The following is a 26920-nucleotide window of genomic DNA, read 5'->3' on the forward strand; positions in this document are numbered from 1 at the left end:
GCACCTGCTCCAAAAACTTGAACCAGCTCTAAAAACCTTAACCTCCTCCAGCATCTGAAACCTATGGCTCAGATTCAGCATTCAAGCCTGTCTAATGCATCAGTATCTTAAGACGCACCATCCATGCAAGTTTGATAAAGATAGGACCAGTAGTAACTTAGAAATTGCTATTAAAGGGCACCTGTACCAAAAACTTTAACCTGCTCCAAAAACCTTAACCTCCTCCAGCATCTGAAACTCATGGCCCAGATTCAGCATCCAAGTCTTTCAAGTCCATAAGTAGGTCCAGATGCATCATCTATGCAAGTTTGGTGAAGATAGGACTAGTAATAACTTAGATACAGGACCTGCAACAAAAACTTTAACCAGGTCCGGACGCCGACACCGACGCCAGGGGTATAGCATAAGCCCCCCCCCCCGACTTCGTCTCGGTGAGCTAAAAATGATGCATGTAACTAATATATAATTGATACACATGCTTCAGTTTATTGGCCTTAAATGACACTGCAGCTGATGACACACATAACACATGACTTTGTCACATTCTCTTTATTTATAATATGATTTATACATATATATATACAGCATAGCATTTGATTAATTTCAACACATCAAGTAAACTATCACACAAATACCCTACATTGTAAAGCAATTGTCATGTACACATGTAGAAATATAACTATGTTTCAATAAAGGAGATTATTAAGAGTTATTTCATTATTTAAATTATATCTATTGAGATACTTTGAATGCACAATAAAAGCTTAATTAAAACATAAATATTTAAATATTGAGCAAAATGAAAAAATCATTATTATAAACACATACACCCTCCCTTACACACATATATGTTTATTCTATTACCAATATTCTGAATATGGAGGCTTGCCATTTTAAGGTCAACATTTAGTAAATGAGTTACTAAAGACAAATTGCCTTTTGGTGCTTTACTTTTTCTGACTTCATTTATATCAAAAGTTAGGAAGCATATTCATGGCATTAAATTTAAAGCATGCCCTGATTAACCTTATTTAACCATGATATGGTAATTAACCATCATTTGAGGAGTTCATTTCTCTAGTTCATTAACTATATATTGACATTACTGTAAAACAATGTCAATCTTTAACAAATAACAAATATAAATTTCATTGATTCTGGCAAGTGATATTAAGTCACATTGTCAATCTTTAACAAATAACAAATATAAATTTCATTGATTCTGGCAAGTGATATTAAGTCTTTTTGTTCTTTAAAAATTAAAATAAATGGATACTCCATATTACTAAGTTTGCACTGATGAAGAAGATAAGTAAATAAAGTAGAAACCTTTTTGCCATGGCAACAATAAGGAATTCTGTTCCTTTTTCCGGAATCAGAGAAGTTGACTTCTCACACATAACAAAACATTTGTAACGCTGTGTAACGCCTTCATACTTAAAACAATTGTTAAAATATCCCGAAATTGGAAGGAAAAAATACCAGATATTATTTAAAGATAAAGTCTAACATTTGAGCAAGGGTTTTGCAAGTCAAAAGTACAAATGCATTCAACATAACCAGAACCAGGTTTTTATTATTTAATAATTATTAAATAAATATTTACATTTTTATGCATACATTTACATCTTCCCTTCAGTGTTAGAGTGACATTTTGAAATCAGAAGTTTGAGTTTTGATTCTGATTTCTGATTCATATCACTATTAGTATGTAAAGAGTGTGCCAATTTTACGTTCTATTGTGAGATATGGCATTTAAATCAAATTACATGAGCACACATTTTTTTAATTTATTTACTTGTAACTAAACTTTATATTTATTCAAGTAGGCTGTGTCTCCGCCTTATTTCAGTATATCATGTCACTTATGAAAACACACCTTAGCACATATACCATGAAAGGTGTTAATTGCATTGAAGCAACTCAGATAATATTTGGTGGCCAGATTAGAGGAAATAATCACCGTTAATAAGAGCAGTTAGGACCATTATGGCCGTTCGGAATACAGAACAGACTGTATCTGAACTACACAGAATTTTTTGTAAAATACTTATTAAAGAAAAGCATGGGACTAAAACTTAAAGTACTCAGAATCTGGATTGGACAAATTATACTGTATTATACTCAGGTGATCATTAAGGCTCTTGGGTCCCTTGTTTAATTCTTAATGTTTAATTAAGTGCTGGCTTCTATGATGTAAATTTCCTTTACCCGCACTGTGGTTAAACCCATTCAAGTCTATCTAAAAAGTCAACAAATGCAAATAAGCCTACAGGAGTGTGACGTTCGGATTCTCGATAGGTTCAATATATCTCTTTATGATCAAACATCAATTTTCAATGCACCACTACGGAAAAACATCGGAAATGTTAAACTTTTAAGCATTGATTTAAATAGGAAGCAATTTTAAAAGTATAACAAAGCGTTCTCACTTTCCTATTTCTCATTACCAGTATTTTGTTGTCCTGAACATAAGTCAATAAAACACATTGCTAGACCTACATGTATATTGTCAAAGCATTTTTAGACGACTTGGACAGTTTAATAAAACATGTCAGAAATCCAGAAGTGCAATAATTTTGATTTTTCAAAATGACCACTATTGTCATGAAAACAGATAAAAAGTGACAAATATCCAAAAATGTTCTTTCAGATATTGAACAATCTTTATGAACAGATGCTGTCATATTGCTGTAACTTTCTACCTTTTCAGTGAAATTCTTTGAAATCTAAAATATATTAGTAGTTCTATATTATAAGATGATGAATATGGGAACATTCTCAATCATGTGCATGCATGCATATATGCACTGAAATGCGATTGTGGTTAGCATGTTTGATTTTCTTTTTGGGGACCAAGTTCAATCAATTTTTTCACTTTTTTCAGCTCAAAAATTAGACTTTATCTCTAAATAATGTCTGGTATTTTTCCCCTTCCAACTTTGGAATATTTTTACAATATTATATTTATACAGGGACTTTATTAACACAATTATATTAACACAATTATATTAACACAATTACGCAAAGGAAAGTAACTAGTTTGCTTCACTTATTACAATGATATACTCTGTTTACCTCCTAAAAACCAAGGAGCAGAGAGCAAAGAAAATGTATATTTACACAAATTGAAATTTATACATTTACATTAATATTATTGCATTTATTTTGTTTACCAATCTCCATATGAGTGAAAAATTCTCGAGAGGGACGTTAAACAACAAACAAACAACAAACAAACTATATAATCATAAGAGCCTCACCCTAACACTAGAACTCCTGACCCAGGGACCAAGAAATTCATACTTTTGGAAGAAGCATCCTTGCTCATCATAACTATGAACTTATTTCATCATCTTAATACCCAGGAGCAGAGGAGAAGATTTTCAAAGCATTAATGCATTTTTACTTTTTAACCATTAGAGCCCCATACTAACACCAAAACCCCTGACCCAGGGGACATGAAATTCACAATTCTGGAAGAGGCACCTGTGCTCATTATAACTATGCATTTAGTTTGTTTGCTTAATACCCAAATGCAGAGAAGAAGATTCTCAAAGAATTAATGCATTTTTTACTATATAATCAGTGAAAGCCCACCCTAATATTAGAAACACTGACCCAGGGGTCATGAATTTTACAATTTTGGAAGAGGGCTTAATGCTTACTAGTCTGACTGCTTAATATCCAGGAGTAAAAAAGATTTTTAAAGATTGCATTAATTTTGATGATTATTGCACACTCCGAGAAAAAGCTCAAAATATTTAATTGTTAATGCACTATGGACAATGACAGACAAAAAAAGATTGTAATAGGTCAACTGAGTTTACTCGGGTGACCTAATAAAATGTATAACAAAACATTTATTGATTGTCCTCTTGGGAAAAATGGTTTGTTGACCCTCGAACCAAACTGTTTGCCTTTGCCTTAATGGCCTTAGGCAACAATTTGGTTCTTTGGTCTAATAAAATGCATGTTGCCCTTGAAGCAAGTAAATAAAAGCATAATGTTCTCAAACTATGTTTGGGGAATATGATATTTCATTCTATTATTCTGATTATGAATATATGCTCCAAATTTTTTTTACAAAAGTATACAATTCATCATGATCTATACTCCCCCTTCCTGCACACATACACATGTATTTCATTTGTATGATTAATTTTTACATATGAAGGGTTTGGATTACTATACGATCAATCCATAGATATATAGACCTTAGAGAAGATTTATTCACTGAGCATAGTGATACATGTATGAATTAGTATTCAGAGATTCAAACTCTGCTATATCTTTATTCTGTTTCTGCTTTTTTATTAAAGGGATGGGGGTGAGGGGGTGTTCCATGTATAACTCCTTAGTGCTCAGTAGATCTAATGAAATAAGGTTGACAGTGCTTTCAGCTACTGTTATCCCAAGATGGAAATCTGAATGAAAATGTCACCCAATGCATCACAAGTAAGTCTGACAAACCTTCATTTTGTAAAAATTCGCATTTTAAAAGTCATCTGACTCAAATTTAAGTGTTAAACCACACTGAATTAATTCACTTATTGGCCAGTTTTCTACCGAAGGGAAACCAGGAACACAGCACTTTAAGGATTTTGAATAGATATCCCATTTACTTGCAACAAGTCGCCTAAAATTTGATTCACATCTTTCAAGTAAATAAGGCTTTGCCTTATTTAATCCAGTACAGAATATTCTGTAGTGTAAAACCATCCAAATAATAACAACAGTCTCATCAATGAGAGTTCTATTTTCTGGGAGGTCTAAATTGAATAAAAGAATTGGATTGCTGCAAAGTAAAACATCATTATCTGAATCATACATCATAATTTCAAGCTTTTCAGGGGAAATAACAATATTTGGAATCATGTGGTGTAAAAAATCAGGGTGTTTCTGCTTTTGAACTAGGGAAAACACAATTGTTTGTGCTATTGCTTGTGACAGCGTATGTTCTGGTAATGCTTGCTTGACCTCTGTTATTGTTTTCCCATCTGGAGAGTCATCATTCTTTGTTTCTAAAATTTCAAAGAGAGGAATGTATTTTATTGAATTAAAAGTACACACACACACACCTATTAACTATGAAAGATAACATTTCAAGTGATAAGTAACAAGAGGCCCATAGGCCACAATGCTTACCTGAGTTCTTTACCCTCTGTTCTTCAGAGCTACATGTACATGCAGATTTATAGCTCATTGATCTAAGAGAATTGGGATAGAAAACCTTTATCGAACACCCAACATGGGTGTACATGCTGCGATCGATAAACTGATGCGTTGAGTGATGACACTATTGGGATGGGATCACGAGTTGTAGTTTTTTAAACAAGCATTTTCATTGGCTGTTTAGTACCCGCCCACTTTTACCTGTACCACGGTATCAGGGTTCTCCTTAAGAGCCGGCACCCGGCGATTTCTCGCCCCCTACTTGTAGCAAATTCGCCGCCTACTATAATTCTAACTGAAACAAAGTTTTTAACACTTAAGATTTTCTTTCATAAAGAATTAAGTACATAAACGATATTCCACAGAATGGTGAGAGATTCCGTTACTTTTTTTAAGTACATCGATCCCGATCCTGTGCTGCAAAACCAATAAACACATCGAAGAGATCCGAAAGCAGAAGATAGATAAATCAAGAGGAGTCTTTTCGCGGGTTTTTTGCTCTCTCTTGACTTATCATACGCTTTCGGAATATCTTCGTGATTATTTGAAGAATTTACATCACTCAAAGGTAAACTTCCGTTGCTTTCGATAAGTTTGGCGATCGAGTATCTTGTACATTTCGACACGATGTGTTAATTATGCGGCACACAGACTTAGTCTGACGAAAGGGATAAGTCATTTGATCATTTTTCAATCTAGATCTCGTCTAAAAACGTTGGAGAAATTGGAAAACTTGTTTAACACATACACTGTAGCTTGAAACGAGGACCTCCTTATACAAGATGGCGAGTGTCGTCTTTACTTTTTTTTTACAATGTACATTGAATACACTTTTAAGTGATTGTTAATATTGCAATGAACAGAAAAACACATAAAAAACCAGTTGTAATCCATTTTGTCTCCGGAAACAAATAGTTAAGAATTAATATAACTTCACTATCCGACAACCGAACTCATCTTGTCCATGTTGCCGAAACTTTTGATAAAAGATCATTTAAATCAAAATCAAATAAAGGCTTTGGAAGACTGAAGCAAGATTTTATTGAACTTTTTGGTTCCTAATTGTGTATGGTTGAAACAGATCTTCACCTGAGGAGTAACAGAAACATGCAAAGGAAAAGAAAGAACATGTTCCAACATTCTTATTGTCCTAAAACCGTTCATGCATGCATTCTCAATCAAATGAGTTAGTGAATGGTCACTTCTTAAACACTTCGTTCTTTTTTTACTCATCTGTGTGCTACATTTTTGTGTCTGGAATGCAGGAAATTGCTTCAAATGGCTTCTTATTTTCAAAAATTTTCCGGGGGGGCATGCCCCCGGACCCCCCTAGCAGGCTCGCGCCTTCGGCGCTCACTTATGGTGCCTCCTACTTTACTCTAATTCCCCTGCTACTTGTGATATTAAGGAGAACCCTGCGGTATTGATAATTTATGCACCAACTGCCAACTGTGTCGTTTACTCTGTATCAGGATTGCAAAAACTAAATCACTGCAATAATTGATTAAGAGTTCTCACAATAATCGCTTTATGTTTTTTTATGGTGTAAACAATTGTCAAAAATACAGTTTAAACAGGTTTTCCATTACATTTTTCAGCACAATGCTTCATCGATAAAGTCAATCATTTTTAAAGCATCAGTTTAAGTTGAGGCAGTATTTATATTGTTGTAGCTTATTCCAAAGAATTCACAACAGATACTGACAATAAATGTTACATAAATATTGCATTTTAGTGAACTTCAACCGATCAATGACACACTTCTACAAGTGTGCATGTGTTTTCAAACATGTACACAAAACATGAAATTTACAGCTCAAAGTGTTCAATTTTGGACTGATCTGTGATTAACCTTATCTTGTAACTCACTCAGTCTTTAGAAACAGTAATTTTATTACATGTACCTCAATACTCATCAGACAATATTTACTACTGATGTTGATGCTTTACTTGCTGCTGACTTTCTCTCAAACACGCTAATCGACCTCGGATTGTAAAATTCACATGCAGATCGAGTCGCCATTTTACAGTTTTAGGGTTATTTATAAACAAACCACACTTCTTCATTTTACGGAGCTGGTGACGATGTTTCAAAGATTTTCAGTACAGATTTATTATAAGCAAATAAGTGAAGACATATGCTGTAAAAAGTCTGATGGATTTCACGACGTGTCAACCCAAATTTTCCCGTGGATCTACATTTTGCCGCAAGCTTTTTGTGAGGAAAAACAGTCTGTTCAACTCACGTGATTTTCCACAAATGGTACATTATGAACGGTAACGTAAAATATATATGTTCACCAAACAGTTTCTGACGAATTTCTTCACAATAAGCTGAATAACGTATGTTATTCTATGAGCAAAGTCCAATCCGTGACTTTAATCTATATAATGTATACATGTATATGCGCCCATCCCTGCTTTTATAGAACTTTTTCTTTGTTTTTTTTTTCACTAACATTATTTACACATGTACGTAAACATCGCCCCGTTTGTTCTCAAATAACAAACTGTATGTAATTTTTAACTTGCAAGTACAACTTTTCTTTCTCCGACATTTGTTTCCACATGTTAGCATCATGTTCTCTACATGCATTTGATAAATGGGCGGGTCTATATAAATGCACCAATCAGAATCTTTGTTCTGAATCGCAATTGAAATTCACATCGATTAGAACGTGTCATCACTCAATGCAATGCAACATCGGCTGTAGCATGTACATCCATGTTGGGTTTGCAATAATAGAGCTACAGTGCAATCCAGTGAAAAAATGTAGATTTATTGAACACAGATAAGTGCACAGTTTCTCAATTATTTCTTCATACATCTAAAAATATTGCTAACTACATGTTCCTCATATATTCTTTTACTTCTTTCACAATGAAACTGGATGTGCAAATAAGTCATGAAGGAAGCATGGACTAGATTGTCTTCCATCCGAAATGGCAGTATAAAAAGACAAATTTTGAATGGTCTCAATTCCAGGCCCAGGAGAACTATTAACATAGGTTTTTGGGAAGGTAATGTGGTGGTAGTCGTAAACTAGAGCCGAGCTCGTTGCAAGCAACGAGAAGGTCTTCCGTTACAGCTTCAAGTCGAGACAATCTGATTAAAATCATATCCTTGATCCCCTCCTTGTTTTTCTATTTTTGCTACAAGAGGATCTGAAGAAACCCCTCTTGAGGTCACCCCCTGTTGAACGTTTGTTTATAAATATACATGAGTTATTCTAGCAATCAGAGCAAGTGTTAGAAACGGTAATTTTGGGTTACAAACTAAAATGGAGTTGTACGAGGAAATGATGCCACATGTTCGTGAATCTTTCAGTATCAGCAAGTAAGAGATGGAGCATAAGTTGATATTAGACGCCCTTAGGGAATCTAAAGAATATATTGGCATAACTTCCAAATCATGTAACTGAGGAATGGAACCGACGATTTCATTGGTCAAAGCAAAGTTCACCAGTAGGTGACCTTAAGTGGGGTTTCTTCAAATCATCGTATAGCGACTATAGAAATTTTAATCAGATTGCAAGTCAAGAAAGGATTGTCATTCAGTCTTAACAAGAGGCCCATGGGCCACATCGCTCACCTGAACAACAGTTTCTTGTAACATTCTATTTCGTAGCATATGCTATTTCTAACTTTGAACCCCCCTTCTGGGGCCCCAGTATTGGTCCGAGGTTTATGGTTGGCTTTAACAATTTAGAATTTACACTACATGTATTTGAGGATCCTTGCATAGTAATCTCACAAACTGTAACATAATAGTTCTCGAGAAAAACTTTTTGAAAACATTTCCCATATATATTTCTATGTTAAACTTTGAACCCCTCTTGTGGCCCCAGTATTAGTCCAGTGGTCACAGCTTTATTAATTTAGCATCTACATTATTCAAGGATGCTTGCATAGTAATCTCACAAGTTGAAGCATTGTAGTTCTCTAGAAAAAGATTTTTAAACATTTTCCCTCTATATTTCTATGTTAAACTTTGAACCCCTCTTGGGGCCCTAGTATTAGATTGAGGGTCACAGCTTCTACACTATTTAAGGATGCTTACGTCGTAATCTGACAAATTGAAGCATTGTAGTTCTCGTGAAAAAGGTTTTTAAACATTTTCCATATATACTTCTACATTAAATTTTGAACCCATCTTGGGTCCCCAGTATTAGTTCAGGGGTCACTAATTTAAAACTATCGAATCTACATTATCCAAGGTTGCATGCATAGTAATCTCACAACTTGTAGCATTGTAGTTCTCAAGAAGAAGACTTTTTAACATGTTACCTATATATTTCTATATTAAACTTTGACCCCTCTTGGGGCCCCAGTATTAGTCCGGGGTCACGATTTTACCAATTAGGAATCAACATAATCCAGGGATGCATGTATAGGAATTCCACAAACTGTAACATTGTAGTTCTCAAGAAGAACATTTTTAAAATTTTCTATATATTTTTTAAAATGTTAAATTTTGAACCCCTCTTGGTGCCCCAGTATTAGTCCGCGAGTCACGATTTTTACAAATTAGAATCTACATTATTTAAGGATGTATGCACAGTAATATTCCAAACTGTTGCATTATAGGTCTTGAGAAGAAGATTTTTAAACATTTTCCTATATACGTTAAAATTTGAACCCCGCCTAGGGCCCCACTTTTTTTCCGGGGCTCACAATTTTTACAATTTAGAATCTTCATTATATATACAAGGTTTTTTGTAAATATTGGCATTTCTGGTGCAATGGTTCTTGAGAAGAAGATTTTTATACATTTTTCCTATGTATTTCTATGTTAAACTTTGAACCCCGCCTGGGGCCCCAGTTTTGGTCCGAGGGTCACGATTTTTACAATTTAGAATCTTCCCTATACATATCAACAGCCGGAACGGCCACAAAGGTGTCGAGCTGACATTTTCTTTAATATAGATATCATTAATTTAATTTTCTGTACCAATAGTCGTATATCAAATATTATCAGTATATAAAAATGGTTTGTGTATTCTTATTTGCAATTTTAACATCACCATGTGATTGTATACTCAGTATATTTCCTTATAAAATACGTAGTGATGCATTTGTAATACAATGAATCATAACTCATCATGGTTACAAAAATCGAAGAAATTTCAAAGTTTGAAAATAAATTAACTTCTTTCTGCTTTAAGCAGTCTTTGAACAAATTTCACGGGTTCATCATTAGTATACGAGTGTAACACATTAACAGTGTTTCCCTAATAATAATAAAACATACTTTTATTTATTTCAATATCCGTGTGAAACAAGATTACCTATGGTTGTAAATCTACACCACGTGCGTAGATCTGCCGTATCTTAGACTGGATAGCCTGCCCTTGATCCCAAACGCTGCCGCTAGGAAATTCAAGGACAGGTAAACAGTGGGAAAACTCACTGCAGCTTCGCGCACAGCAAATGCGCACACTTAAAATAAATCGGAAAGAAGATTGAGGCGGATCAAGGAAAGAAGGTTTAAGAAGAACTAAACATGAATTTGACAATAAATATCAAATTAACAAGAACAAATTAATTGACACCGTTGACAATACATTGTTTATGTGGGTATTGTAAATATTAATTTACATCGGAAATGTATAACGTTAAATATTTTCATTGTTGAGTAAGTTATAATTGGCACTAGACTACTCGTAGCATTCCAATCCATGCCCTTTATAACTTGATTTATGGGGCTGCTGAGGATGGTAACGATCTGATTTAGCTCCGTTTTCTCGTAAAGGTCCGATAACATATAAATTGAATGCACACAGGCTACACACAATTAGCACATGGTCTGTACATATTATCTTATGTGTTTATAAAATATGGAGTTATTAACTTAGAGAGTGGGATCGTGTCAGTGTAGAAATTGTTTTTTTTTTTTTGTAAAGCTAAGGACTTTCCATAACCAGTAGGTAAAATAAATATACAGTTGCCTGGCTTCCAGAGATTTTTTCAGGCTAACACTTTGTAGCGGTTTTACTTAATCGAAAGATGTTTCTCTTTCTTTGTTTATAACTATTAAAGCCGTTTTAATTTTAAAATAAATCTATTGACTCTCCGAAAGATTTTTTCGGCATTCCATCGCAAGCGTGTGAAGATAGCTTATTCCAAAGAATTCACAACATATACTGACAATGAATATTACATAAATTACATTTTATTGAACTTCAACCGATCGATGGCACACTTTCTTCTACAAGTGTGCATGTGTTTTCAAACATGCAAAAAACTTGAAATTTACTATACAAACATGATCAATTTTGGACTGATCTGTGATCAACCTTATTTTATAACCCTCTCAGTCTGTAGAATCATTAATTTTGATACATGCACCTCAATATTCATCAGACAATAATTACTACTGATGTTGACGCTCTACAATGATTTTCTCTCAAACACGCTCATCGACCTCGGATTGTAAAAACTCACGTGCAAATCGAGTCGCCATTTCACACACAGTTTTATATGTATATAAACACACCACACTTCGTCATTTTACGGACCTGGTGACGATGTTTCAAAAATTTTCAGTACAGATTTGTTGTAAGGAATCGAAGATATATGCTGTAAAACGTCTTATGGATTTCACGGCGTGTAAACCCGTGAATCTCCATTTTGCAGCAAGCGCTAGCTTTTTGTGAGGAAAAACAATCGGTTCAACTCATGCGATATTCCATATACATGTATGGTACATTGTGAAAGGCAATGTAAAATATATTTGTTCACTAAAACAGTTTCTGATAAATTTTTTCACAGTAAACTGAATAACGTAATACGATGAGCGAGGTACGATCTGTGACTTTTCTCCATATGCGCCCGTCCTTGCTTTTTTTTTTTTTTTAACTGTTACATGTATGTAAACATCGCCCCGTTTGTTCTCAAATAAACTCTGTAATTTTTAACTCGTGAGTACAACTTTATTATGAGCTTTCTTCAGCATTTGTTTCCGTGTGTTAGCATCATGTTCTCAACATGCTTTTTTAAATGGGTGGGTCTATATAAATGCGTCAATCGGAACTATGATCTTGTTGCGAATCGCAATTGAAATACACACTGGTTAGATAGTGTCATCACTCAACGCAATGCTAGAATGTGCTTCATAGATGACTGTAGTATTCTACTGAGCTACTAAACTGTAGCTTTTCGGAAATATTGCCGAGATTTGCGAACCCTAGATCTATTGTCTAGTACATGGAACGAATAAAATGAAAATATACACAGATGTACGGCTCAGAAAAACGTGCGTTCAACTTGGATTTTGTTTGTTTTGTGTTTTAAAAACTGATTTATACTGTTAAAACATTAGATTTCATTTTACCACTACTGTTTTATTCGTGACCTGGAGAAATTGAAAAGATCCCTGAAAACATTATTTATTTCTTTGCTCATTTTGCTTAAATCTGGTGCGGAATAGTTTACCAATATTGCCATTAATTTTTTGGGATGGAGAAAAAGTGAAGCATCACACGGCTTTGGAAATAAACATGTATAATTATAAACAGTTTTATTCAGGGTCCATATCTTTTGAGTCCTTTTTTGATAAAGAAGACATACCTTTGTACACAAATGATTTAGAGGTCATAGATACAACTTTATAATGAAAAGTCCTTTGCTTGTACGCTCTTATTATATTATAGACATGTCCCAACATGTCCCATTAACAGTATTATTATACTGCAAAAAATCAAATCAGATGCAAATTTGAAGACCTTGTAAAAATTATACATATTAGTGCAAAACTCCTGACATTACACAGAGTTTTTTAAAATGAAAATATAAAAAAGATTCTTCAAAATCTCGCATATTAAATGCAGGATTAAACAAATATGTGATTTCCAAACAAAGGAACTGATTATGACCTTATGTAAAGCAAATGTTTTGGTGAATAATTAATAAATATTTGTTGTATTTATACTAGAAAAGTTAAATGTAGCAAGTAAATTATGCGTTTTAAAGTGTACTGAGAAGCAATAAAATAATTATACATGTGACTATCCCGAATTCATTCAAATGATTTGAATTAATCTACAGCTAAATACAATAGAACAAATGTACTTTAAAACGTTGGTTAATGAAACTGCCGCGACTGAATATTGTATGATTTTTCTTTTCAAATTTTCATTCACTTTTGTTGTGAGCTAATGGAAATAAACCACTCGAAGTCGAAGATAAAATATTGATTGACTCTGCGGTTTCATGATGAAGTGCATTCCAAAAGCATTTTCCAGTTTTATCAAACATGTTCTTGTAAACTCATTCCGTTTTCTATACACCTACATGTATTAACTGGCTATGAAGACAAATTAAAGTAAGTGTGTTGGCCCACGAGACTGCAACTTTTTCCCTGTGAAGAAATTGAGGGAAAATGCTGTCGAGACGGAAAATAAACATACTACATGTATGCCCAAATAGTTAGTAAAAACCTGACAAGTATTTTATCATACCAAAGCCTTATTTGTTTTCGTTACTTTGAAAAATCTACAATACCTTTAAAGCACAATAGTCCAATCCTCACTTTTCAAAAGTTGTTCCCCTTTGCGGGGTCAACCCAAAGGTCTAAAGAAAAAACCCACAAATGTCCCTTCTTTATACAATCAAATATTTGGGGGTATTGTAATAAAATCGCTTTGAATTTTATTTATTCATTCACTATGTGGTGGCAACCCACATATTGAATGAGGCATTCTGGGGCAAACAAAATACATACCAAAAACGGATTTTAATGTCAAACGATATAAATACAAATATATATAAATTATGCAGACTTCTATACTACAAAGGCTACTGAAATAAATCTACGGGTTTTCCCCCAAAGACGACGGCCAAGAGACATAGCTTTTGTAAAGTGTAAATTGTGATTACACAACTACGATTTCCACATAGTTATCCATGTAGGAAACTCACGACCAGTTGTGCATGTAAGCGTTAAGCATTAGTACATGTATGCGATACTGGCCGCGGGTTTTCGACGACAATAATTATCATACATGTAATATGCCACATTCAAACGACGCCACCGTCTTACAGTACTTTCAGTACTTTGATTATTTACTTGCGTTTGGTGTAGATAGATTTCATATAATTCATCCTACAAGAAGTCCAGGGCACCAGAAAGTAGTTATAGCATATATCATCCTTTTAATTTTTCTGTACAAGTATTTAATGTTTAGCAAGACATTTCTAATGATCTACCAAAATTTCAGCATCAATCATAGAATTATAAGCAAGATACAGAGCTTGGTTTGAGTCCTGTTTTTGTTCACATTCAACTTAAGATTTTTAAACTTGATATTTCCTATTCAGCATTTAAAATGTAAACAAACTAAAGCATGGCCGCCTCAGCTCTGTGTACAAACATAGAATTGTGTATCTTGCTTTTAACTCAAATATGGTTAGTAAATAGAAAATTGTAAACAATTAAAACAAAGGAAAAATGCACTAAAACAAAGAAAGAGCAATTTATTTTTCAAAATGAATCACATATATAACTACATATATCTATCTGATTCAGCAAAAATAATCTCTGTTTAGACTGAAAAGGCTGAACATCTTAACAAAACATGTTGCATTTGTAACCCATTATGCAGAGATCATACCGAATTACCAAAAAAATGAATAGTATTTTATAGTATGTTGTTAATGCATCAGATTTTGCTCAGTTTGCACAGGTAAAACAATCAGCTGTCTGATTTACCGAAGTCTATGTTTGATTTGATATGTACAGGCGATAGTTCCCCGAAGTTGAAAAGCATAATTAACAAAAATGAAACGAAAATCAAAACCAGCTAAAACCACCATCACAAGTGAAAATGTCAACGCATTGAAATATTCAACCTCAATTTACTTCACTAAGTCGGCACAAATATTTTTTGCATGTTTCAAAGATTCCCTTCGCACATAAACTGTTGCACAACAAACAAAATCATCTTTGTCAGATTGACCTGTTTAACATGCGTCCAATATGGCTGCTTCAAACAAGAACCTCATTTTCGAGATAAGAAATACCAAACCCAAAGTTGTAAACTGATTGACCCCTTGCTTTATTCTTTTCGTACTAAATAACTCAAATTTGGAATAGAATTAGCCCTTTTTTTTTTTTTGCAATTTATATTTTCCTTTCCATTAGGATTATTTATGCTAAATTACGTTGGATTTGACTCAGAAGTCCTTGAGAAATGTACCACCTTTTTTTTTTTTACAACTTCGAAGTTTTCTCCGCTTTGAATAAAAATTGGCCTTTCATTTCTGCAATTTATATTCACCTTTCCATAGGGATGCTTTGTGCCAAATTTGGTTGGTATTGGCCAAGTGGTTTTAGAGAAGAAGTTCAAAATGTGAAAGTTTACAGACGGACGGACGGACGACGAACAAAATGTGATCAGAAAAGCTCACTTGAGCTTTCAGCTTAGGTGAGCTAAAAAAAGTAAGGAAAATGCATATCTACTTTGATATGATTAATCGGTTAATCAGTCAGAATGTCTTGGTATTACCGGATTAGCAATTCTGTATTTGATTGTGATCCCTAAAAAAGTTTAACAAAAAAAAAATTGTACTATCCATTTTTTATTGAGCCCTCTAACCATGATGTGGGCCAGTAAAGTTTGAAAAGGCAGGGCCCACATGGCCCCTATGGTGTTAACTGTTAACCACAACCTGTAGCACAGACATCTGCTGCAATGCATTAGGTAATACCTGTCCTTCGGGCAATCAACCTTGATCAACCCCAGATAATATTTGTATAGTTTTGCATACATGTACATGATTAGTTTCTTGTCTTTTTGTCAATGTATAAAACAAAATAAATTTAAATGGTATTAAATAAATTTTATGATTCTTACCATCCTGTCCATCAACTTTTCTTTTTTTGGAACTATTTTCTTCAATATCCAACACAGTATTTGCCATGGCAGGAATTCCCAGATGTGAGGAGAAGACAATATCAATAAATCCATGCCAAACTTGTTCATGACCTAAAAGTGATTGCAATTATTATTATTATTACAGTTTTACATGTAAATAATCATTTAGTTTTGTATAACAAGAGGCCCAAGGACCTTAACAGCCACCTGTTATAACAAAATACTGTAAAGGAACCATGGAAAGGTAAATAAATTTATTATCTACCCATCAATTTCCCTTTTTTGATGCTGTTAATTTTACAGAGTGTGATCCAATTTTTCAGATTGCCACACTGTGGTTTTCTGAATCCATATCACTGCTATGTGAAACAACTGATTATGTAGTACACAGTGTGCTTATAAGTAAGCAACTAAGTTTGCTTCCGACTCCCTCCCTCCTTCTCTCTCTCTCTCTCTCTCTCTCTCTCTCTCTCTCTCTCATGAAATCTACTAATGCACTGTGGTTGCCTTTATGCAGTGTATGCACCCTCTGTAGTATGTTAGCTGGCTTTGTAGCATAACTGCATAGTGTCTGCTTTTGTGCTTATGCCAGGTCACTAACCAGTTAATCCAAGCACTCTGGACATTGGGGGTTCTAGCTAGTGCTAAGAAATGTATCAAAAAATAGTTCGCATAGATGACGGCAGATATAGAGATGACGGCTTTATTCTATTTAATGGAAGCCCGGATGAAATTAAAGAATTTTTTGACATAGGGAACTCTTGTCATAAATATCTGAGATTTACTTATGAATTATCTCACACCAGTGTCAAATTCTTAGACACGACCATATACAAAGGAATAAGATTCTCAGATAGCCAGCGATTAGACATTCGCTCATATATCAAACCAACTAACAGCTTCCAATACCTGCACAGACAGAGTGCTCATAGCTCATCAGTTTTCAAGGGCCTAATTAAAGGAGAATGTACCAGACATCTGAGAAATACTAGTGATCAAGCTGTATTACTAAATATCTTCAAAGATTTCAAAACTCATCTCGAAAAAAGAGGTTACAAACAATCAGAAATTGAACCTATTATGCAAGAAACTCTTTCTGCAAATAGAATGGATCTTCTCAATAAACAAAAGAAGAAAAACAATAAAAAGGCTGTACCGAACGTTTTGGTGACCAAATTTAACCCATGTATAAAAGGGCTAAGGAAACGGCTTATGAAATACTGGGATAACATACAACATGACGAAGTATGCAAAAAATTATTCACAACACCTCCTATGGTTGCATACAGTAAACACAAAAATATAGGTGATCTAATCATTAGATCCAAATTAAAACCAAATGAAGTTCAAAGAGATTAACTGATTTATGCATAAGGTGAACTCCTGACGAGGCGGGCCTTATTATAATTTTGAAATGACATGTGCTATTAATACCGCCGAAACACTCTTAACTAGCTATGACATATAAGCAATTGACCAAATGCTTCATTAAGAGTGTCGGGTTCTAATAAGTTTAAGACATGTCTGGATGTTAGGATGCCGTCGTTTTTTTGCACCTTTAGCAGATTGTACATGTTGATAACGGTGGCGTTGCATCAATCGGGAGTTTTGGGGTTAATCCCTAAATTTTATTCATGTACATGCGATTAAGGGAATAGTGTACAACAAAAGAAAATGACAAAGAAGATCAGTGAATTTAGCAGCGGGTCTGTCCTATGTTGTCCATCCGATCTTTTTCAGACTGGAAGCTGCAGACAGGAAGCTAGTCAAGTTGAATCAAGCAACATTTATTCTTAAAATGGGTTTGTTATGCATGATTAAATTATTTTTCAAGCATAATAAAACTTAGTTCATGCCAGAATCCAACATTTAAAATAGATTTGTTAGCACTAGCTAGAACCCCCAGAGTCCATAGTGCTTGGATTAGCTGGTTAGTGACCCATACGCATGAGCACAAAAGCGCACACCATGCAGTTATGTTACAAAGCTAGCTAGCATACTACAGAGGGTGTTTAAGGATCAGAGGGTGCATATACTACAGAAGCAAAATAATCACAATCAGTGCATTAGTAAATTGCAGAGAGAGAGACGGGGGGGGGGGGGGGGATCGGAAGCCAAAAAAAATTGGCTAAAGGGGTTAGAGCCCCAGTTTCAGAGAGAGAGAGAGAGGGGGGAGGCATCGGAAGCAGAAAAAAACAAGAGGCCCAGGGGCCACATTGCTCACCTGAGCAACTTGCTAGGTAGAAGTCGAAATGAGTTCAGTATTGAAGCGAGTGCAGGGGAGGGAGGGTTTGAACAACTTCCTACCGATGCTTCAGGGCGTGATCAAATCCAATAAAGCCTGAAGGGTTTATGATAGATTTGATCACGCCCGACCGAAATTATCACTTCATAATATTCAAAGAATGATTTCTTATTACTTGTAGTTGAATGATAATTGTTGTAATGTAATCATAATTTTGATGTAAACCTAAACTTCTAGCCTGTTAGGAATTTAATGGCAATTTCAGTTAAGTGTGAAGTTTTGGATTATGTCACAATCTTTTTCATGCAATTCAGTCGTTACTGTGCTCTTGGTCAACTGATATTATCAACATTGACACTGTAATAGTCTGTTACATGAGCAACCAATGACGGTTTAGAAGAAACTTTCATTTGTCAAGCTTGCGGTTATGAGGCGTGATCTATTATAGACGCAGTTCATAAACTGTTCTATTACCCTCGGCGTTAGCAACACACTTAGCAACGGGTAACATTAAAAATTGTTACATGTGCGAAAATTATGCGCGTACGGTTCGCTGTAGAATTCATGTTAATCCTACATAAAAGCAGTAAAATATGTTAAAAATTAAGACATTCAGTATAACAAAATAAATAGTGCCTGTATGGGAGGATAACAGTTGAAATTTTCACCCCTTGAAAACCATTGTCAACCTCCACTTCGTGTCGGTTGACAATGGTTTTCTTGGGGTGTCAATTTCAACTGTTACCCTCCCAAACAGGCACTATTTATATACTATTACATATGTAGTAGAAATAAATACGTATTTAAAAGTTTGATTGAACATGACTATGACTACTAAGAAATATTAAGACCAACAATAGAAAATAATCTGATATACTCAGACTGACCCTTTAAAATTGCCTCCAACCAATGATTGTTTATGGTGCTTTAAATTTTACAAAATTTGGTTTTTTTTTAGGATTTTGTTCATTTTAAAGGAAAGGTATATAATTTCTTTAGGATACGTTGTGATTGAAATTTTTTTGCCAACATATATTAAATATATGTGGTTATCCATTGTGTAGTGAAAACGTTAATAAATTTATCCATGTAGCGTCTGTCTGTAGTGAAAACATTAATATATTTATGAGTTTGATTTTTTATTGAACAATTTGTCAAAACTGTGAAGAAAAAAAATTAGAAAATGAAAAACCTACAGGTTCAAACTTGACTAATTCTATGAGGAAGTAACAAAATGACTAGTTATGTAAATTAAGAAACAGTAGACCCTGAAAACAAAACTAAGGATCTGTTAATCATCAAATAAACATGAAAGTTACAAACTCTCATAAAAATATTAGGACTTAACTAGTAACGTAAAAAGTAGCTGAAGTACAGGTATTTCCTGAAAACACAAGTAAGGGTGTCCAATTCATCAAATAAAGACAAAATGAACCAAATCATCAAATGAACATGAAAGTTACAAACTCTCATAAAAATATAAGGACTTGACTAGTAATGTAAAAAGTAGCTGTCAAAGTACAGGTATTTCCTGAAAACACAAGTAAGGGTCTCCAATTGGTCAAATAAAAACAAAATGAACCAAGATAATCACTATCAGTTGGACATTATAGGTTAATAAAAAAAAATTCAGTAAATTTTCTTCAGCATTTTGTATCAATATAAGCCATGTTTATAAACTTCTTTTGTCTGGAAAATATTAATTTTGGATATTGGGATGTGTTTAATGAACATACATCCTAGCAGTTTGATGGAATAAAATATTTTTTTCTTAATATTTAAGGACCCTCTCTAAACAAGTGCATTTGTTTCGCGGGATGGGGGGCATTGAAAGAAAAATGTCTAAAGGAGTTAATATTGTGCTTATTTATTTAATTTTCACTATATGGTGTGTGCATTCACCCCCAGAAAAAATGTTGAAAGACAACACAGTATAAGTGAATAGAAATTTCTGTTAATTAGTTCAATAGAGAAAATACATGTAAATAACACGTTCAGTTAATTTATCTTGGCCTTTCAAAATACTAAGAATACTTGAATTAATAAGAATTGAGAACTTTATTGTAAATTTCTAATTTTTAGAATTCAGATTTAAGGGAAGATTAATCTAAGCTTAGAAAATACCTTAGAATCAGAACTCTTTAGTGTGCAGTGTAGAGAGGGTTCTTGCACTATAGAGTAAAAATGCAAGAAAGGAAGGAAAACCAATACATCAGCATTGTGTGTGTGTAGATAGAAAACACCTGGTAAAACATTATTATATTAAAGACAAAAACAACTAGGCTCATGTTTACAAAGACTGATGTTTCCTTGGATGTTATGAGAAATGTTATTGTCATTGAATTTAGGCATTTATATTAAAGTTCAATTTATGAAACTGAAAGTACATGTATCTTTGAAATAATCATGTCAAAATTGAAATTAGCAATAAATTGTGTCAGGAGCCCTTCAACATAGTGAGAAAAAAAAATGGCAACTAGCTTGAAACTTGAAAAGATTGTATGCCACAATTCCTACAAGTACATAGCCCATGTACAAGTTATCTACTTAAATTCAACTAGACCATCTATTTAAAACAAGACAACAACACATCAGTTCATGAATTGGCAATAAAAGGTGACATCATTATGCATGTTATCTGTCACATTGCTTCTTTAAATCCATGATAATTTAGTGACGGTAATGCAAGGACAATGACAGGAAGTCACGCAATGTTAATTATTTTCAGAACTGTTGGTTCATTTGTGGCTACTTCCACTGTGATGTTTGGATTGGACAAGAGATGATTTTCGATTTTGTCTGCTTCAGAGAAACTTTTAAGGATGCTGTTTGCCTTAATGACGGAATCGTTGATTGTAAATCTCTCCTTACCACAAAGAATTTGGCATTTTATTGAGTTTTGAATGTTGGCCGTTTTCTGCTTCATGCCACATTTGGTACATTTCACAAAAGTAGCTGCTGTATTAAAGGATCCGATGCTCTTGTGACATGCAATACACACATGGGTGATGACACAACTCACAGAATCAATGATAAGTTGTTTCTGATTTGTTGACACTTCTGTTGGTGTGTAGAGACATTTTCCAATGTCGTCAATCTTTTCTACAACAGTGTCTGGACTAGTTGTCAAACTTTTGCCCTCAAATGATCGGACCGAGACATTCGTTATGGAGTAGGAGTCACCAACCTTGATTTGCTGTATTTCTTCACCCCAAATTGTAAGAGGAATGCTTCCAGAAATATCTGAGACAATTAATTTACACTTGTTCAATTCTGTTCCTGACTTGAGAACTTGGGCATCTGCTTCTCCTTTTTCAAAAACCTTTACTTTGACACAAGTCTGAAATATAAAAATATTTATAGGTAAATATTTACATCCACTGTATTGATTTCTTTTTTTAATTTCTTAAGAAAAGCCATATCCATTAATGAGTGCATGAACAACACTGAGCAATCCACATGTGTCGTTTTCTTGAACAATGGCTGTTCGATCAGTTCTACATACAATATGGCATATTCATCTTAAAAACAATATTTAGTAAACAAATTTAATTTTACTTTGACTGTTCTTTAATTGTAAATTTAAAGTTTAATTCAATTGTAAATACAGCAAAACTCGGTTATAACGAAGTCACTAGGACCTAAGAAATTACCTTGTTATATCTGTAATTAGTTATAACCGTTTAAGAAATTCATTAAATTTACATAGCTGGGGATCCAAGGTGACTTTGCTATATATGTGAATTTGCATTATTGGTGTTTGTACTAAACTAGTTTTACTGTTTAAACAATAAATTACTTTCTTTGTTTGTTAATATGAGGAATTGACGCAGCAATTATAGAAAAATATTGATGTATTTTATCTACAATGGCTGCAACATTAATTCCTGTACTAACAACCAAAGAAAGTATTTTATTATCTAAATTACAACACTAAACTACACTGAGTGGCCAAATGTATTGCAAGAAACATGGGTGACGTCATCATGTTGAACTCGGTTCAAATTTGTTTTCAATGTTGACGCATAAAGAAATAGATTTGGAATATAAAATTCCAGATGTGAATTAGTTGCTGTATTATTTATTTGCTGGACTGTTTAAGTTTTAACTTGAGCCAACGATTTCTGGTGTGTTGTGAACGTAAAGTAATATTGAAGAAAACAAGAGAATTGTCAACTGAATTGGTGTGAGTTTTGTTAAAATTTGAACATAAGGGATGTGTAGAAGACAACCCTGAAGTGGAAGGCACGAGTGACAGATGAAAGGGGTGATCGGGGAATGATGGCCCTGAGAACTGTCCAAAAGGAAAGTAATACCCCCTGCTGGGTTTTCCAGAGGCCAGATAGATGACAGTAGACGGACAAGCTGATTCCTATATACTCCCCAGACTTCGTTTAAGTGGGGTATGATTAACTGTATACTCTGGAGACATTATTTGTAAAACTAATATGTTTCATTTATTCCACAAATTTTTTTCTTGATTTTTAATTGAGCTAACATTCGATTTTTACCTTCTGGAAAGCATTGAGGTTTTCCTCTACTTCTTTTATGGTTCTATATTTAGTATGCTCTGGCAACTGGAACTCGAAGTCCAAGTTTCTTGCAGGGGTCATATTTGAGCGGTGGTTATATTTGACATCAAATTTTCCACTTGATTTCAGACTGGGTGACATTTGTACATTGTGAAGTGTCACTGGTGTTCTGAAATGTAACCAAAAAAGAGTTTTACAAACAGTACAATAACTACAATTAGGTACACATTTAACAAGGCCAAGTCTAAATATTTCTACTGTAAGAGATTTTAATAATAATACTGTAGAAATTTATGTTGTTTTGTAAATTAAAAATCTATTTTAATGAATATTATTTACTGGTATTTTCTTAACAAAGTTTCAGTGCAAATTCAAAATACCATAATAAATTTTCTTTGTTTACCCTAGATGTCAGGTTAACAGATGGTTCAATACTGAACAATAAGAATTTTAAGTCTTAATATAAAAAGTGGCACTATTGACTTCTTGTATTGCACCATGCAAACAAAAATATAGTTTTCTGAATATGTACACCAACATAAGTTGTAATTGCACACTGGTAGTCAAAGAAATAATAAAATTTAAAATGACTGCAAATGCATTAATTACAATGGTAAAATAAGGTATCGAACAGTATTTTAAATATATATTTGCATTTTATGTAAAAAAAAAATGTTGTTTATGGAAAATCTCCCCCTTAGCCAAGTTGGTAAGGGGGAGATTCTCCCACATAGCAGCTTTGAAAGGTTAACAGGTATGTTAATTTAAGTTGTGATGTTGACATACACAAAATAATGGACATATGATTGCTCCGTTATACTTTTAGATCGATTTATGTCTGGGATAACTAAATTTGGGAAGTTCAAGTAAGACATATTATTGTCATACTTATAAAATAACCGTTTACTGACAATTTGAGCCGAAATCTGTATGGTAGTGAATCGCTGCAAATTGCACCATTACACCCCTGCGAATGTGTTGGGAATGTTTTCTTTATTGTTGCTAAGTATGTAATAAATCCAGAGGTGCTTGAATGAAAGTTCACGAGACTTCATTGATATTTGTTCAGTTCCTGTGAAATTTCGAGCGGAAGTACAAGTGTTCGGATAATATTCTGAAAATATGTAAGTACTGGTCGATTTTCATATCATATCCTAGTTTGATTTATGTTAAAACGGGAAAAGCTTTCAAGATGTGTCTTATTTCAGCATGTAGCAGTTATTTATTTTAAACGATAATATTCAGAACAGAGTTATCGTTCGTGTTCAACTGCGTGTAGAGTGGTTGAAAATAGAAACATTGGGTTGCTTAATAAAATCATAGCCATGTTTGATGCCTGTGGTGTGCAATACCATGTTTTAAAAAAAGTAATGGGTGTCCGTTTCAACTTTTGTATTAAAACTTAGTATATTGAGCCATTTTCAAGGAACATTCTGCATAAAATGGTATAGTTTGTTTCACTATTGATGTTATTACTAGGTCAGGCGCGCATTGAAAATTAATCCTCAGGAGAGATCTTTTTTAGGCATGTTAGTTGCAACAGCAGACAAAAACTAATTTTTGTATAGTCACATTTATTTCTAGAACACATTCTATTCATCAGTTAATGAAGATTAAGTTTAAAATCGATAAATCTCTAGATTTTATATTTGACTACAAGAACCTACTATAGTAGATCTGCTGTGAAATAGACTTTATACACGAGGTACGATTTTTACTGCGAAACTGAAAGGGTCAAATAAAACCACGTGGTCTAACATTTTAATGACAATAACATTCGCAGGGGTGCATTATGTAGATGCAAAGAGCTGTAGCCTTTCCCCAAAAGGGGGGCTACATTATATATTGCAAGTTACCTTCAACTGTTCAAGATGGCGTACAAGGAGAACATTCGTCATAAGAATTCAGAAAACTAGGTACTTGGAATTACAATGAAAAAAAATCTATACATTCAACTGACGCTATTGAAAAAAGCAATTACTTACTTGTTTTTTGACATTTCTAGCATTTGTTGATGTGCGGAGGCACTGAAGGAGACGGCATTGGTGTATTCATCCTTTCGTTGTATTGTCATATTAAAATATCTGCTCCCGTTTGCCGAAAGTTTTACTGGGGACACGCAGTGGATAAATCCAGTCACCATGGTTTCAGGGTCTGATGGTGGCGGATTTTCATCCATCTTTCTTTTTTTCTCTGAAGATGTCATCTTAGCTTCTTGGCTCACTGTTTACTCGCGTGGAGATGACGTTATGCTATTTCGAAGTTTTCGGGCTTTTTTATTCAAGTATACAAAGAAGTCCGAGATTTTTTCCCGCTAAAATTCTTCATTCCCGCCAAAAAATTGAGTGTGACTAAAATGGGAGCGAAACCCGGGCCGGGCCGGGATTTTCGAAACTGATAGTCGGGTTTTTGTTGATTTTTTTGAAAAATACTCATTTATTCTACACGAAATTAGCAGGAATACTTTATTACAACTTGTATTGTCTTCGCTTAAATTTTTATTATCACAGAATGAGTTTTTCAATATAAATTGCATGAGGTCAATGTTTTTTCTTGTTATCAGTTATTGGAAGTCTACGAGTCGCTTCAAGTATATAAAAATGGTACACGTAGATATTTCTAAAAAAGCTTACCGTCTTTAGCAACAATCTTTTAATCACTGTAAACTATTTTTTCCTATCACACAGTATATTATACCGTTTTATTCTTGAAAATTCCTTGGATTTGTATTTCTAAATAAGCTTTTTGCAGGTATTAGCCCTACTATGGTTGTAGCTCGGCCTTCTCCGTAAATTTCGAGATTTTTCGACAAGCCTCCGTTACCTTTTTCTTACAGCATTTCAACCAATGAAATAATATTAAAAGAAAAGTTCATAATGCAAGAGAGAAAATGATAGGCCGAAGACTGTAATCGGGAAATGGGAAATAGAAATTATAGAATACAGCAGGATTAACATTAAAAATTAGCTTTAAGTTCATATTTAAAAAATACTTAAAAGAATACAATATCGAAAATACACCATTCTTTAACCACAGGCACCTGACATTACTTATTTTTCTTTTAATAATAAAATATACCCATACTTAGTATATATTGTAACGTCAGGTACCTGTGGATTTAACTTATGGTTGGTACCCATTTAGTGCTGAATAGATAGAGTTACCTCCCGTTGGCCGCCACATACTAGAGGTCGACTCGGTGAGTTTTCGTCTTTGTCTTAGCAAGTTTAATTAAGAAAATATATCAGAAATATTTGGTTGAAAATCTTTAATATATTGACAGTGCGACCGTTTTGGCGAGCGCAGATATAAGTTTGTTATAATTAATATTGGGCTTGTCAAAGTGCACGTGACATTTATGATTTGGTGTGTCTAGACCTTGACGTCACATGACGTTGTACGTTACATTTTAAAAAAAGGCCCAGGGGCCATATCGGTCACCTGAGTGGAAGACATTTACTTGCAAGAATTATGCCTGTAGATGTTAGAATAAGGACTTCCTCTTTTTATTCATTTTCTTTAAGTGGGCTTGATCTAAGCATAATATTGCCAAGAATGGCTTTCTTTCCAGCCAGTGCTTTTGAAATGCCTACCTCATTATCAATTTAGGCATAAAGAGGTCAATCCCAGTATTTCTGCAGAATATAGCACTTGTACTGTCAACTCTGAAGTGTAATATTATGCTAATATTGAACAATAATATTTCTCTCCTTTTTTTTGGGGGGGGGGGGGGTGTAACATTTGCTTAGCTTAGTTATAATAAAAACAGAAAATGTGAATAAGATTTTACTTTAATTTCTTTACAAAATTCAACAGATTTGTTGAAAATTTATCAGACAATTAGTACATGTAGATAATATAATAAAAACTAAGAAGTGTTATTTACTAACAATGAACTATCTAAATTGTATATGACTTAAACAGACATATATGTACACGTACAGTATCAAATATGCAATATTGCAACAATTTTGTGACAGAAATGCAAAACTTCTTGACAATAACATTACATGTAAACATAGATGCTAGATAATGATAAAATTGAAATTAACCAAATTCACAAGACTCATAACATGAAAGGAGATGCACATTAA

The 26920-nt window shown here is 33.8% G+C and overlaps 2 protein-coding genes across 2 annotated transcripts in view; both read right to left on the reverse strand.

Moving 5' to 3' along the window:
• Window positions 1-534: 534 nt before the first annotated feature.
• Window positions 535-26920, reverse strand: part of LOC128182051 (uncharacterized) — a 69628-nt gene continuing 43242 nt past the window's right edge. The window contains exons 3-4 of the mRNA XM_052850660.1: window positions 16029-16160; window positions 535-5024 (exon numbers count right to left, since the gene is read on the reverse strand). Coding sequence (XP_052706620.1) covers window positions 4498-5024; window positions 16029-16160 — 659 coding nt within the window. The 3' untranslated portion in view covers window positions 535-4497. The remainder of the gene's footprint in view (window positions 5025-16028; window positions 16161-26920) is intronic.
• Window positions 19598-25190, reverse strand: LOC128182052 (uncharacterized). The gene is made up of 3 exons (XM_052850666.1): window positions 24812-25190; window positions 22806-22995; window positions 19598-21634 (listed from the first exon to the last, which is right to left on the reverse strand). The coding sequence occupies exons 1-3, from the start codon at window positions 25030-25032 to the stop codon at window positions 20999-21001; spliced, it is 1047 nt and encodes a 348-aa protein (XP_052706626.1). The 5' UTR covers window positions 25033-25190; the 3' UTR covers window positions 19598-20998.

Source organism: Crassostrea angulata, chromosome 4, assembly GCF_025612915.1.
Source record: "Crassostrea angulata isolate pt1a10 chromosome 4, ASM2561291v2, whole genome shotgun sequence".
NCBI classification, from domain to species: Eukaryota; Metazoa; Mollusca; class Bivalvia; order Ostreida; family Ostreidae; genus Magallana; species Magallana angulata.

What these genes read in the sequence shown, in the direction of transcription:
- LOC128182052 (XM_052850666.1), bottom strand. Translation starts at nt 25,032, where the DNA reads ATGACATCTTCAGAGAAAAAAAGAAAGATGGATGAAAATCCGCCACCA. An exon ending in CTAGAAATGTCAAAAAACAA is followed by an intron (nt 22,996 to 24,811) that starts GTAAGTAATTGC and finishes GTTACATTTCAG; the next exon opens with AACACCAGTGACACTTCACA. An exon ending in ACCTCAATGCTTTCCAGAAG is followed by an intron (nt 21,635 to 22,805) that starts GTAAAAATCGAA and finishes TTTATATTTCAG; the next exon opens with ACTTGTGTCAAAGTAAAGGT.